Source organism: Perkinsus marinus (assembly GCF_000006405.1).
Source record: "Perkinsus marinus ATCC 50983 genomic scaffold scf_1104296946768, whole genome shotgun sequence".
In the NCBI taxonomy this organism is placed as follows: Eukaryota; Perkinsozoa; order Perkinsida; family Perkinsidae; genus Perkinsus; species Perkinsus marinus.
In genome coordinates this window covers 15,804-29,299 of record NW_003210828.1, presented here as the reverse complement: position 1 = coordinate 29,299, position 13,496 = coordinate 15,804, and the positions used below count along the sequence as shown (strand labels likewise).

Here is a 13,496-nt window from a genome sequence, read left to right as displayed (position 1 = left end):
ATTAACATCTTGTGAAAACCCAGTCCCTCCCTCTTTTCATTTGCCAGCTATATATGCGCAACTTATATAAAACTCACCCCAGAATCTGTTTCCACAGGCCCACTCAGCTCGCCAATCTTCAGACTGAACGCAACATCCTCGAAGGGCCGCTGCATTTCACCCCTGAAGTAAGCAAGTCATAATTGGCAGCAATTCTGAGTTGTCGGCGTGGACTACCTATCGAAAAATCCGAGATCTCCACCGTTCTTGTACGAACCGCAATCGCTCCTTGCTTTAGCCATCTCAGAGAAAATCCTTTTATCTGCCTTGAGCTTCTCAATCATATCTGAAGACCGATGGAACAATTCAGTCAAGAAACTACACCGTCATGTATCCAGACCGACCTTTAATTTCCTTCAATGCTTCGTCGTGGGAAATACTTATCTCATGACATGTACGCCTCGAAACAGGATTCCTCGAACCGGTATGCTTACATAAAATATGAGAGACACGCACCTTGTCAGTCATTTGCGAATACTTAAAACAAGGCTGATCCATTCGGAGAAGAAGGCGACATAGTTTCAACCAAACAATACCTCTTATGGGCGAGCGTTTTACCGACAACGCGAACGAGATAACCGTCAGACTGAACGGTTCTCTGCTCAAAATCGTGCTCTGAATCAGAGCACACAGCTTGGAACTTCCAATCCAAGTTGGAAAGACTTTGCAACTCAAGTGGATACATCAGAGGAAACATTACACACTTGGAAACAGTTGAAGATACGCTGGTAGCATGCAATCATTCTTCCTTCCATCTATTCCTCCGAATCCAATCCGTCCACTCCTGCAACGAGCCCCCATGCGCCGAGTTGGAGTAAAACAGAGTGGCTTCCGCCAAGCCTCGCTCATCAAAGCGTCGACCGGCAACAGTTTCGGAATGCTCACTAATTGCCCGTTCGCGTGCCTAACAACAGACACTTCATTGCTTATCGAAGCGTTCCGCGGCATGCTGGCGTTAGTGCGCGCCATCAACTGGACGGATCACAACCGGAGAAGTTAATAGAGAGATCGACCGCATTCACAAGCTGTTCAGAATCACAGCCCCTCATCACAGACCATCATGCTGCAGAGAACTAGATACAAATGAGGATGAATAGAATATCACCTTCTTGCTATGCTTAGCAAGAATCTCATAAACATGACCGTACTGATAGCTTGTCCTTCGAATAATCGTAAGATCACAGTCACGGCACAGCTTGAGGATATCTCTATCTTGATAACACCCTGAAAGCCCAAGAGGGATGGTATAACGTTGCGGCGAGTGTATCCGGCATTAGTACCGTGAGTCCAAGGATGTTCCGGGTCAGGATACGCTCCTGTAAGGTAACCCAGCCAACGCATGATCCGCCAGCAAGAAAGACCATGCTCCAGTAGGAGCACTCGATTCCGGGAAACCTAACTCGCGAACCATCTAAATGATATCGAAGGATATCGTTAATACTCGCGCCATTTCTAATAATGCACGCTTGGGGTCTTCCGCCGAACATAGTGCGAAGCTACTCACGACTGTATCAAAGGTATTATCAGGGAACGGGAGCTTGTGGAAGTCACCATGTATCTACCAACCAGAGTACTCGGTGGGCCCCGGTCGTGTACCGAATAATCTTGACGGGATACTCCACCACGAATTACCAGTGATACATGCTTCGGTTTAACATCGAGGACATTGTTCTCCATATCTACTACACCAGAAGTCGCTGCATCAAGATGCTCCACAGCTTTCTCAAGAGCCTCGTCGACCTACATGTACGATATGGTTTCATACTTACCAAACCCATACACTCTCACCAGATCGATACCCGTGAGGCTCTTCAGTCGAGGATTAATAATGTACTGCCTCAAGTTGTGCCGACCAGTCCCTATCCCACACTCTAGAACATGACCTCTAGCGAACCGCAATATTTTCCCTAATGATGAATCGAAGATTGGAGTTCTCGACAGCTGGTTGAACGACCTACTCCGCACATCTTCGATGTCGGCTCTGGTCTCAGTGGTGCCCATTTCACCACGATCGATACCTTGATGCTGAACCCATCTAAGTCAACAAACTCTCAAGGGGATGAAGCTACACAGCTGCACTACCGAAACGCAGCCAGACGATGCTCCTCAGGTGGCACGCCGAACTTAGGAGCAAGGAAAGCAACTTTTGTTTTGCTATCTGCGCAAGATAAGCACTGCAGCGGAGTTACAATATCGCTCGCCGTTTGGGCACTTCAACGGTTGTGTACTACCTTGGTACTTATGATAAGCATAATATATGCCACCCCATGCACCAGCACTCCAAAAGACTCCGAGGATAGCAGTCCTACCACGGTTGCTGTTGACCTTTAGCTTCCGAAGAAGCCATTGCATCACAATTCAGAAACTATCAGAGGTTGGACAAAGATGACAGAGGCTAGTAATATGATAACCTCATATCAGCAGCCTGAATCAGGTCAAGTGATCGGCCATATATTGTACAGCACAACAAGATACCGAACTGCAGAAACTAACTGGGGAGCGTGGTTTTCCAAGAATCTCGTAATCCTTGTTCTCTAGTCGATAATACTACCACGAGTCTGGCCTCACTTGGCGAGTGAACTAGGATTCGCAAACCTGGGAGAGATCTTAAAGACACTCTTGATAACGGATACTACTTGAAAGCTCCGTCGAAGTCTTTAATTTCATTCCGCGACACCTCGGTTCCATTCGCAAACCATTTCTCTCGGAATTGAACCTAGCAAGAATGAAATACAGTGAACGACCGAGCAGGGAACGATGTAACGGAGGCCAAGATGACACCATAGGATTACTCCGGTGCTCTTCATAGCCTGACTTCTGAATGGTTCTTTGAGGCATTTACGTAGCAGTACTGCCATCTCATTCGTATATCTCGCAAGTGAGATAGTGAAGCCGAGATTACACCATCATCGTTGCTTACTGGTTATAAGACACCTTAGCAGCTTGACGCCACATAGCTAAACGTTACGACACCAAAAGCTGATTGTCTGTCTCTCATCACTCACTCCAGCGATACTAACACACAACAGGATATTTATTGGTAGAAAAGTACAAAAAATCATTGAAGCAACATGCATTCCAATGGCCTGGAGGCAACTTAGCGGGAAGATTATTAGCATCGATTATTCCTAGATGGAATTTTTCACTAGTATGGCGGTCGTATCATGCACGATGCTAAGGATAAGCTACAGCGAGATTGGTCTGTGTCATATAATGGAACTGTGACATACTTGAGTTCTCACAGTGGAACTTGCTTGTAACACTGTCATTCTTGCCAGCTCAAGTCTTGTCAAACTTGCACGGGAAGGGATATGGTTTAGAGAGGTTACAGCTATGACTCACACCTGCAACGATGATATAAAAGACGCCATCCCCAAAAATCTAACAGCACCGAACTACCAGACCCAGGTGTGAATCGTCGTGGGCCTTCCTATGGAAAGTACTCAAAGCACTGCACAACTGGGCATTGTTACTGGACATCGGGAGGAATTGAACTACGATTGGCACATAGGGTGTCTCAATGATGAAGTGACATTGAGTTGAGGCAACAGCCAATTTCTAGTGCCATGGTAGCAGTTACAACCGCACAACCGTACCGTAATCTGTACGGGGATAGCGGCCCGTACCATGACCCCGAGTTCCGCTCATCTGGACCAGATAGCAGAGCGCCAGAGTTCGGCGCTCGCCCGGTTATTTCCATTCCGATATCGCTCGCCGCTGTGCATTCTTAGGCTTCGACGCGTGGTCGAAATGAGAATATGCGTCCAGCTATTATTTACAACTTTCCCTACAATGTTTGCCAAATTCACACTGACTGCATTGCTTCTAATATTGTCTCATGCTACGGAGACTGCGAAAAGGGTAAGATGGTGTCGCTAGGCCGTGTTCAGGGTACACTTGACAAACAAAAGTTAGGCTTCCTTCGATCCGGTTGCTGATCCTGAAATGAACGCTATTCTGGCCAAGATTGAACATGGAATACGCGATCTTTCCAATACTGAAAGTGTCCCGGCGATTTCACAGGAATCCCTCGATATTCCAGCTTCCCTCTTAGAGGAGAAGGATGGCAGTGGTGAGTTGTTGACAAATGCATCTTGTGGGAATTCTTCCGCATGCAATCCTCCCGCGAAATAGCCACTTGCATTTAGGCATCGGCCTGGAACAAACTCTTCAAGGACTCGATACGGTTGCAAACAACCAGCAGAAGGTATGCAAAGTATCTGACCGGGTGATATATTGTGGGTCCCGCTGCAGTTGCTCCAGGATACGACCTCTCAGCTCACTGACATTCAGCGCCACCTCGACTCCTTGCTCACCGTCCATACGTGAACACCTACCATGAATGTGGAATTTGAGGTTGATGTTGTGACGAATATCGAGTTTTACCGTCCTTTTAATCGGCAGTCGAGCGCGAAGCGCATGGGAAGTTTGTTTGGCGGCCGAGTGGCCGAACAAGTAACATCGGTCGAATTAGGAGTCCGATTAGAGTTCGAACTGGAATCATAAAATTTTGTCGAAAATCCAAGCCTATCGACAGGACGAAGATTGGCATCGAGACCTTACGAATCAGATTCCGGATTGGAAGGGAAATGTGCGATAATCGGAAGTGACTCAGTTTCGGCCAGCAACTGCTTACTACCGACTGGTCGTTCCGTATCGTTAGCAACTTGTAGTGTAACCGATGTTTCTCCAGGAGCGCTGTCCCATACTTTTAATCACCAACTGAGAACACAGAGACAGGGACAATCAGAGAAAAGACATTGTACAATCAGCTCTATCCATCAGAACGTAACTGTCACCAAAAGACGTGGATCAATGATATAACCTTAACGACTGATGAGGTCTTGGAAGACACAAGAAATACTTTTCGGTAGCATATCACCTAAGATGCCACGATAATGATATTTAGGAACTGAATACCGTTGCCAGGCTGCTACATTAGAGTCGACTCGTAAGGACCTTAGAGATCATCGAGACAGATCTTCACCGCAGCAGGTGCACCAGAACTTGTACGAAGCTTCTTATCCTTCTGGTGGTGGTGGTGACCGTGTCCCAACTGGCTCCGCTTAGTTGATTGATCACTTCGTGCACTCTCCAGGAGAGACACTGATGATGCTGTATTGAACTGAGGCTGAGGGAGTGGTTGCCCCGTCGTGAAGTTTGATTGTTGAATCGAGGTCTGGATTGGGCTAGATGCAGGGAGGTTACCAGCTACGTGTTGACGTATTTCTTCCATGGAATGAGCGTAAGAGCAATGCTCCCCATAGCCACATTTACCCTCCATAAAGTGCTTGCATAATTCAGTTCTATACCTCCTTGGAGCGGGAGCTTGAATAGAAACTTGCTGGCCCATCATGCCCATCCCCGCTGCAACCGGTGGTCCCATTGGACCATTGCTGCCCGGTAGCTTATTAACTCCATTATGGCCAAGTCCAAGCCGCTGTTGCAGTTCTCGGATACGACGATTAGTTTCGTCCCCTGAACTACTGCTATTACTGTCGCTACTGTAATCGCTCCGCGATGAAGCGTCTGAAGAAGAGGACCGAGACCTACTATGATGGTGACGTTTTTTTTCAAACCGCCGCTTCTCGGCCAGTCTTATATCATTTGCACTGACAGCACCTCTAGGCAGATCTCCACCCGCGCCAGCAAGCACCCCAGATACACCGCCTCCATAATATGCCATCTCATCAGCACCATGGGCATAGTTGCAGTAGGCACCCTTCTGACATAGCCCTTGCTGAAACGCCTGACACATCCGCGTCTTATAGTAGGGATTATTGGGCGGAGCACTTCCCATGGGCAGCATGGATGAGGCACCTCCATCCATTATACTCCCACCACCTCCAGTAGTGCTAAGTGTGACACTATCACCCACCCGTGCAGTTGGCATAACAGTGCCTGTGTGAAGACCACCCATCAAGCCTCCACTAAGCCTACCTCCGGCCGCTACATCGGGGCGGAGTTCCTGGGGACCATGGGCGTAGCTACAAGCCTGCCCACGAGGACAAGACCCAGATTGAAAGAGCGGACACAATCGAGTCTTGTAGAAGGCACCATGTCCGGGAGGAACTGGAGCAGTCGGAGGTATGAAACCAGGGAAGGGCCGGGGCGATGACCCGCCGCTCATGGATAGACGACCCTCCGAGCGGGAAATACTAGCAATACTCAACGATTTACTCCTACGCCGAGAATGAGATGGAGAGCGTGAGCGGTGGCGGTGACGTCGGTGCTTCTTGTGTCGATCCTTCCTTCTTAAAGCGACAGCGGGTCCCTGTGAAGGTGTGGGCTCAATCTCGCTCTCATCGTTCATAGAATCGATCACGGGATCTGGATCACCAGGCTTCTTATACAACAGCTCCTTCGCCCAGTCCTTGCGCACGGCATACACCAGGCTCTGCTCCACGAACTTCTGAAGTGTTTCAAGCTTTTGCTTCCGGGGATTCGCAGCTGATCCTAACCCCTCGTTGGTTGAAAACCGATCCCACAGAGCTTGCCACTGTGTATCGTTAGCATCCATCCCAAGTTTGATGAGTCGATGCAGGAACCCGAAGGATTTCCAATCGATGGTCCGTCGAACCAGATGCTCAGAACTGCCTCCCCCAACTGTATTTGATGATGACGATGAGGGAGCCCCGGCTGGCAACATAGAGCTGGAGGGCCCAGGAAGTAACTATAGAATCATAGTATTGAACCATGAACCTCATATACAATCTACCTGTTGGCGTTGAAGGCCAAAGCTGGAAGGCCGAAGAAGGTTCGTCAAGTTGTCCAAGTCCGAAGGTGCCTTCACACCATACTCAGAGGCCACGAAGGTGGTAGCAGATACTTCAGTCTCACCGTACTAAAAACACTAATAGATCAAAAGACGTCAAAGTAGGGCAGCTTTCGGCACCTGTGGTTTGGCTGCTATACCGTCTATGTGTGATACATACAAGGAGCCATCCCGTGTTAGAAACGAAACATCTCGAAGGCCGAACCTAATCGTCAAGATGTGAAACTAATTGCACTACTAAAGTAGCCAATACTTGTAAACGCCTTTGCTGATTTTCTTTGGGCGTGGTCGGAATTTCCTAGCCGACGCAGGTACCCGTGCTAAAATCTCCTTGAGGAGCAGGTCAACTGAGTGTAAGCAACAGTTAACGACGTAGGCCGACTGTGGAATACTAACCCAAATCTTCAGCCTCGCCAGTAGTGTCTTCGACAACTGACGGCCCCGGCGCCATCAAACTATCGTTCTTGTTCAGCGATGAAGCATTATCACCTGGTTGGGCCTGATGTAAAAAAGACCGTACTTAGACGGATACCGTCGGGATTCGTCAACTCACCGTCGTTTTTGACACTGTTGCACCAGTCAAGGTCGCTTGAACTCGTGCTGCAACGCCAGCGGCTAGTGTCGAAGCTGTATCGGGACTGGGCCCTACTGCAGCTCCTGAAAATGCTCAATGACATGCAAAACAGGAATTCTAGCATAGAATTATCATACCCATATTCATGATGACAATTTCGTCGTCCCCAGGTGAAACCGCCGGATCCGCCATCTGTATTTTCTTGACGTTCGCAACCTATTTCGAAGCCTGAGTGGTTGCTCTGTGATCCTTGGGAGGTGCTCACTCTGCTGTGTGGTTGACTAATGCATTTGGCCATGGTATTCCGGACATCCACCTCGAAGATTCCAACGCCAAGGAGCCGGAGAATCGATCCAACCGTATCCGCAGAAAGGACGTCCCTATCAATATACTTTTCCCATGATTCCATGCCTTCTTCGCCAACTCACCGTGGGAGACGAGCCGCCTTGGAAGAGTTTATATTAGCAAAGTGAAAATTGGTGATGGCCCGATCGATATCAGCACCAAATGGTAGAGTGAATTGGCTGCTTCCAAGAGGTAGTATCTAAACGAACATAATATCTCGAACTAAATACACAACCGTCGACGCAAACCACGCAGCGCCCCTTCTATACGAGGAATCACTGTAAAGTTATTACTGAGGTGAAAGCCTGAATAGCGGCATCTGCTTCCGTAGGACCCAACGCGAGATACTTCTTGTAATCTTCCAATGCTCGTGAATTATGCCTGCCGTGGAATCACGAATCAGGCTACCGAAGAGTGCAGCAAGCATCCAGGGAGAATTCGACATGCGGCAGGAATGCTGTCACATCGACTTACTTCTGAATCTGTTTGTCAAGCCAACGCGAGAGAACACTCTTCCCAGTGGTATGCAACACAAAGAACTCTCGATCAGCCTCATCTGCGTACTCCTTACAGGCGGGTATCTACAGCTGCCAATTCTCAGGTAGCTCGGGTTTCTCGACCCTCGTAGTGAGCATGCACGCAAACATGAGTAATACGAACTTCGAACAATCTGGTGCAAGCCCACCCCGCGTGATATCTGCAACTTACGTTCGATGCCTCGCGAATCGTAAGAGCCAGCACAGTCATGAAATCCTCTTTCAATGAAGCGTCTGGAATATCCTGAAATAGGACAATATCACCTTCGAAGCCACAGCTGATATTACCTTATATAGCTTGAGTATAGGACTATTGGCAGCATCTGTTAGAGAAATGTTGACGTCGGTTGGATTCCGAGTATTCGGGGGAGCTCTGCGAAACAACAATTGAGAGTTTGATCGTTAAACTCGTTCAACATTGGACGCGTGCTGGGCGGTAAGAGAAACAGCCATAGACTCACCTAAGCCATTCCTCCAGGGAATCAATCGTCCCATTAACTCGCTCAACCAAGACGCTATTGACCATCGGACAGCCATGGACCAATTCTTTACGATGGGAGTCCGAGGAGAGGTGGCCTGAGCGATACGGTTCGATGGAAATGGTAGTAAAGGCTGCACAACACGAGCAACTTCTAAAGTAACAGAGACTGTACTCACACCGTTTGTATGTCTGGTTGGAGCTCGGCTATGTCTGAGTGAGACATAGCCGAGCTCAATCTAAATATACTGAACATACAGATGTGCGATAGTTATCGTGGCCTAGGATATCCCGATTACCATCCTTGACAAGGAGATCCAGGAAACGCAAAACGCCGGCCCTCAGCTCGGAGTCGCGTCTTCCTCCAGTTGAAAGCGTCACTGTTTTAGCATTATCGCCAGTCGGACGAGCTCCCAAGAGCAACTGCCCAACCCTCCCCATGGCAGGACTGCATAACCATAATCTGCCTTGCTCGAAGCCACCTGTACATTGGCGCCGAAATGCCTCCCGAGATTTACCCATTGTATTACCACCGATGATCTTAGCAAACCCTAGCTCTATCATCGTCGATGCCGCCCGCCTGGTGTCGGGGTCTATATCGGGGTGGCTATGGAATCGAGAGGGATCCAGAGCTTGCCTGACATTAACCAGTAGACTCCGGAGGGACCGAACGAAGGAAGAGTGATGAGAGAAATGAATCGAGTTATTCAACTTCGAAGCGGACGACGAAGCAACTCATTTTCCCAAATTACAGCTCAATTCATAAAAAGTACCGTCCTATTACCCTCGAACCATCGCAGCCATGCACTCCACCGCCGCAGTCTCGAACTCATCCGTGAAACAGATAGCCTTCTTTTTTAAGGTTGCAGCGAGCTGTTCACGAGCTTCGTCAGATGTCACAAGTTCCAGCACAGCGCTGAAAGGATTAGTCCCTACATTGGCTCTATTCAAAAACCTTACCGTGTAAAGTTTGGTGCAAACATTTCTTTGAGAATTTTCGCTGACTGCTTCCGATGTGCCTCTTTTTCGTCGAACGAAGCCTCATCGCTCAGAGCCTGTGATATGATAGAGTATACTAAATAGGATACAGCGGAGGAACTCATCTTACTTTCAACGAATTCAAAGAGCTCTGGTGCACTCTCCAGAAGGTCTTTAGAAATGTAGAAGTAGGAGCGACCATGTGATTGAGGAGAGCCACACTTACATGCACCCGTAACCGCATCACTTCTCACATCGAAAACCATAACACTGTTACTTTGCCAGATAAGAAACAGTAGCGGTAAACGAAGAGAAACGTGTGGAGTTAGTGACCAGCTCACCCACTCAAGTGACTACTTGAACGAAGGAGTAACACTTGTCCGGGTGGAGCGACGCCCCTTCCGACTAATTTCCTCAATCATCTCCGGGCTCATCTTCATCACTTTGGACATGGCCTTCTTGTCATATCTGCGGAGCTTGCTCGTATTCTTTATCACCTGAAACGTAACTCATTGGCGCAGCCTGGTTATCTGGCTTAATGTAGAAACCCCAAAATAGATACCTGGTACTGGCCGCTCCTGATCTCGTTCTCCTTCTTCCTTTCCGCCTTCTCCACACGTTTCTTGTTGGCGATAGCCCTCTTCTCTTTAGCGATGGCTCTTAGTTCTGCTTCGCGTCCTTTAGCCAAGGATAGGTCGCGCTCGCGAATTTTCCGGGCATCGAACTTGCTCATGCCGGGCTTAGCAGGAGGACGATAGTCCCTTTTGCTTGCCTTAACTTTGATAGTCCTAGCAAGATGTCATACATCGAATCAATAATTGCATGAGCGCAATGAAGAAGAATACTGATGAGCTTGCCTATGAAGAGTCATGGCGATCAAGGCGTTTTTATTAAGCCACTGCGAAAGAATGATCGTCGTGCTAGAACATTTTGGAACTTCACCCTGGATTTGCAGGGATCGATACAACCAGGTAAACCCACTGAAATTCAGAACCCCACGTGGCTGATCAACATTGTTGATTCAACACGGTACAATATAGACAAAAACGCTGCCCTCAGTTCCGATATTACATTCTCCCGGGGAGTTGCTTCCAGGGTCTCCCACTGACACACATCCGGGATGGATTCTGAGCCTTAGGCGGTCTGACTTTTGTCATGGCTTATCTGGATAATACACTATACTAATGTGTAGACCAAAAACATCCCATCGCCCTTATTGCACCTTGAAGCGATCGACGTGTGTGTGTGTGTGTGTGTGTAACTGGTGCCGGGCATTACGGGCCTAGTGGCCTATCGCCCTTAAACATACAATCGCCGACTCCAGTGGTCACGAGAGGCTCAACGACAGCTCCCCAAGAAAACAATAGATGAGCGAGAAAAGCAATGAATGAATGATGAAGTCAGGTCAATGGTATGATGTAAACAGTAGAGTAGAGCTTGAGACAGCTAAATGAGGCAACGAGAAAGTTTAGCGATGCTAAATGCCTGCTGCATAGACTCCTTGTCAGTGTAGAGCAGTACGTAATGCTTGATATCCGTGGGGGGATAATAACCGGGGAATGACGAGGATGAAGTTGCAAAAAGGCCGGGCATGAGAGTAGTAGGTGTTGTATTGAGTGCGGAGCACTATGACATGCTGAGGACGTAGAGGATCGGGCGAATGGGAGCACACCAAGCCGTAGGCGGCACAACAGACTCTGGCCGTTGCGGGTGAAGGTGTGTAGGGCATCATTAGTCCAAGAGTAGCGTAGATGAACGGCAGGTGACTCTCTGACCCTGGTGACGGCCATCATGGCAAAGGTGAGCATTCCTCGTGCAGGCGGTGGCGTTGTTGGAGACGGAGGTGAGCGAGAGTGCTACTCCACTTTTCTCGAGGGAAGACTGGTGGCATGAGTACTTGGGCTCGAGCGCGTTCATCTACCGCATCATGGGGTCCAAAACCCACGTGGGCCTTCATCCATTGGAGCGTGAGTGAACCTTCTGCGTATCGCACCCGAAGAGGGAGAAGTGACCAGACTTGGAGAAGTAGAGGTCGTGTATAGACAGAAGTATCCCATTACTGTCGCTGTGCTGATCTCAACTCTCTGGAGTACTCGCTTGAGGTCTTCCAAAGATGGCGTCGTAATATGTCTCAGGGTAGACCTGCTCGTACTCGTGTGTAAATGACCCATCGGTTTTTCCCAAGTCATGGAGACTCCAATGTGCGATTCCAATAGGGCTTGCATGTATCCAGTTTTGTCCGATATTCTTCCCATAAGGCTTTGGCATAATTCCACGTAGATACTCTCCGAGGTGGTCTCGGGATGAATAATGGCTGCGTAGTAAGAGACCAGCGAATCTTCAATGGTGAATGATCTGAGTTCGCAGGGATGGTGTGCGTCGAGGTCTCCCACCTCTAGAACTTGCGGAGATCCGATCTGCGGGAGATCGACGGTTGTTAAGTCCATTGCCGGTCGGAAATAGATGTTACAAATAGTAACCAAATTCGAATACGGTAGGTTTAGTAAGGTAACCCCCAACGCCATATATGCGTTCTGAGTGTCGACATGGGCATACTGGTGTGTGGTACGATATGTAAATAACATAATGTAATGCCATTGCGGATCAGGCATACTAGACCATCACTCAGTCTCCCCCGTGCTGCTAGTCTTGCCCCTGGTCTATGTGCCACCGAATAGCCTGGGAAGTTTAGAGGACTCGTCTCCGAATGATGTGTTTCTTGAGGACATCCCACATCTACCTTCGCTTATTTAAGATACCGTAATAACTCCGAACGGCTAGACTGTAGACCACCAACGTTGTAGGAGAGGACCGTTAGAGTATGTCGTGTCCACGATATACCACGATAAAACTGCTACATGACTTATATTTAATTGACACTAGAAAGATCGATAACACTTAATATAGCTAAGCGGGGACTAACGCCGTCATCGAGCCATCCTCGGTGATCACACTCGTAGAGTGGATGTATGAGTGATGGCAAGCCGGCCCCAGTTTCGATCTGACCAACCTTGGCCAGTGACCCCCACGCCACGATCAGGCACTGGGACCAGTGGGGGGATCGACGTTATACTGAAACCCATGGAAGGACAATCCAATACTTCTCTGGCGAATCCCGCTGATGTTCGAAAACTTTAGAGTCGCGCTCGCCCCAGATCAAATGGGAGTTTACGATTGCGTGACCTTTGGACACATCAACTTAGGACATAAAGTTGTCGAAAGCCCTTTGGACAGCGAGGGTTGTCAAAACGAATCCCTAAGACTAACTTTTGGACAGTTTGTCGAAAAACTACCCTAAGTGAGTAGTTTGGACATGAAGTTGTCGAATATATTTTTTTCATCATGAAGTTGTCCAATTACATCTGTAGCGACCTTTGGACAGCTTTTTGACCAATTGGACATGTTTGGACAACATTTAGTAATCTGAACTACAATGTGTCGGAATGTGACACAGTTTACCTTTGGACATCTGTCTCGAATGTGCTCGCCCGTAAATGTTTCAAAGTTTTCTGGTACCTGATAGCATGATGGCATTGGTGAAGCCTGATGGCATTGTGCGGGTAAACCCACACAATCCCTCTCCCCCTTAACTCCTGCTATATAATCAGTTCATATTGTTTCGCAAAATGGTTCAAAGTAAACGATCATCCCAATGGGGTCAACTTGACCAATGAAGGAGGATCACTATGAACCTTAGTGAGGAAGATTCTTTGGTCAAGTTGACTCCATTGGGATGATCGTTTACTTTGAACCATTTTGCGAAACAATATG

At 48.2% G+C, this 13,496-nt stretch overlaps 5 protein-coding genes across 5 annotated transcripts; 1 reads left to right on the top strand and 4 right to left on the bottom strand.

Annotated features, from left to right (window-relative positions):
• Window positions 1-62: 62 nt before the first annotated feature.
• Window positions 63-507, bottom strand: Pmar_PMAR020714 (peptidyl-prolyl cis-trans isomerase ESS1, putative; the record flags this gene model as incomplete). The annotated part of the gene is made up of 3 exons (XM_002779521.1): window positions 63-162; window positions 217-325; window positions 384-507. 3 exons carry the CDS (start codon window positions 505-507, stop codon window positions 63-65), a joined length of 333 nt encoding a protein of 110 aa, XP_002779567.1.
• Window positions 508-1,007: 500 nt separating this feature from the next.
• Window positions 1,008-2,391, bottom strand: Pmar_PMAR020713 (conserved hypothetical protein; the record flags this gene model as incomplete). The annotated part of the gene is made up of 9 exons (XM_002779520.1): window positions 1,008-1,064; window positions 1,145-1,263; window positions 1,320-1,434; window positions 1,481-1,597; window positions 1,672-1,779; window positions 1,828-1,946; window positions 1,998-2,074; window positions 2,122-2,197; window positions 2,271-2,391. 9 exons carry the CDS (start codon window positions 2,389-2,391, stop codon window positions 1,008-1,010), a joined length of 909 nt encoding a protein of 302 aa, XP_002779566.1.
• A 1,440-nt stretch (window positions 2,392-3,831) lies between these two features.
• Window positions 3,832-4,368, top strand: Pmar_PMAR020712 (hypothetical protein; the record flags this gene model as incomplete). The annotated part of the gene is made up of 4 exons (XM_002779519.1): window positions 3,832-3,900; window positions 3,955-4,111; window positions 4,188-4,246; window positions 4,294-4,368. The coding sequence occupies 4 exons, from the start codon at window positions 3,832-3,834 to the stop codon at window positions 4,366-4,368; spliced, it is 360 nt and encodes a 119-aa protein (XP_002779565.1).
• Window positions 4,369-4,999: 631 nt separating this feature from the next.
• Window positions 5,000-9,927, bottom strand: Pmar_PMAR020711 (hypothetical protein; the record flags this gene model as incomplete). The annotated part of the gene is made up of 19 exons (XM_002779518.1): window positions 5,000-6,712; window positions 6,758-6,883; window positions 6,935-7,019; window positions 7,068-7,161; window positions 7,211-7,313; window positions 7,368-7,471; window positions 7,526-7,604; window positions 7,654-7,768; window positions 7,817-7,932; window positions 8,027-8,114; window positions 8,208-8,314; window positions 8,442-8,513; window positions 8,558-8,642; window positions 8,731-8,845; window positions 9,047-9,229; window positions 9,278-9,384; window positions 9,532-9,663; window positions 9,708-9,802; window positions 9,856-9,927. 19 exons carry the CDS (start codon window positions 9,925-9,927, stop codon window positions 5,000-5,002), a joined length of 3,591 nt encoding a protein of 1,196 aa, XP_002779564.1.
• A 113-nt stretch (window positions 9,928-10,040) lies between these two features.
• Window positions 10,041-11,272, bottom strand: Pmar_PMAR020710 (conserved hypothetical protein). The gene is made up of 3 exons (XM_002779517.1): window positions 10,797-11,272; window positions 10,288-10,513; window positions 10,041-10,222 (listed from the first exon to the last, which is right to left on the bottom strand). Exons 1-3 carry the CDS (start codon window positions 10,880-10,882, stop codon window positions 10,079-10,081), a joined length of 456 nt encoding a protein of 151 aa, XP_002779563.1. The 5' UTR covers window positions 10,883-11,272; the 3' UTR covers window positions 10,041-10,078.
• Between the last annotated feature and the right edge of the window lie 2,224 nt (window positions 11,273-13,496).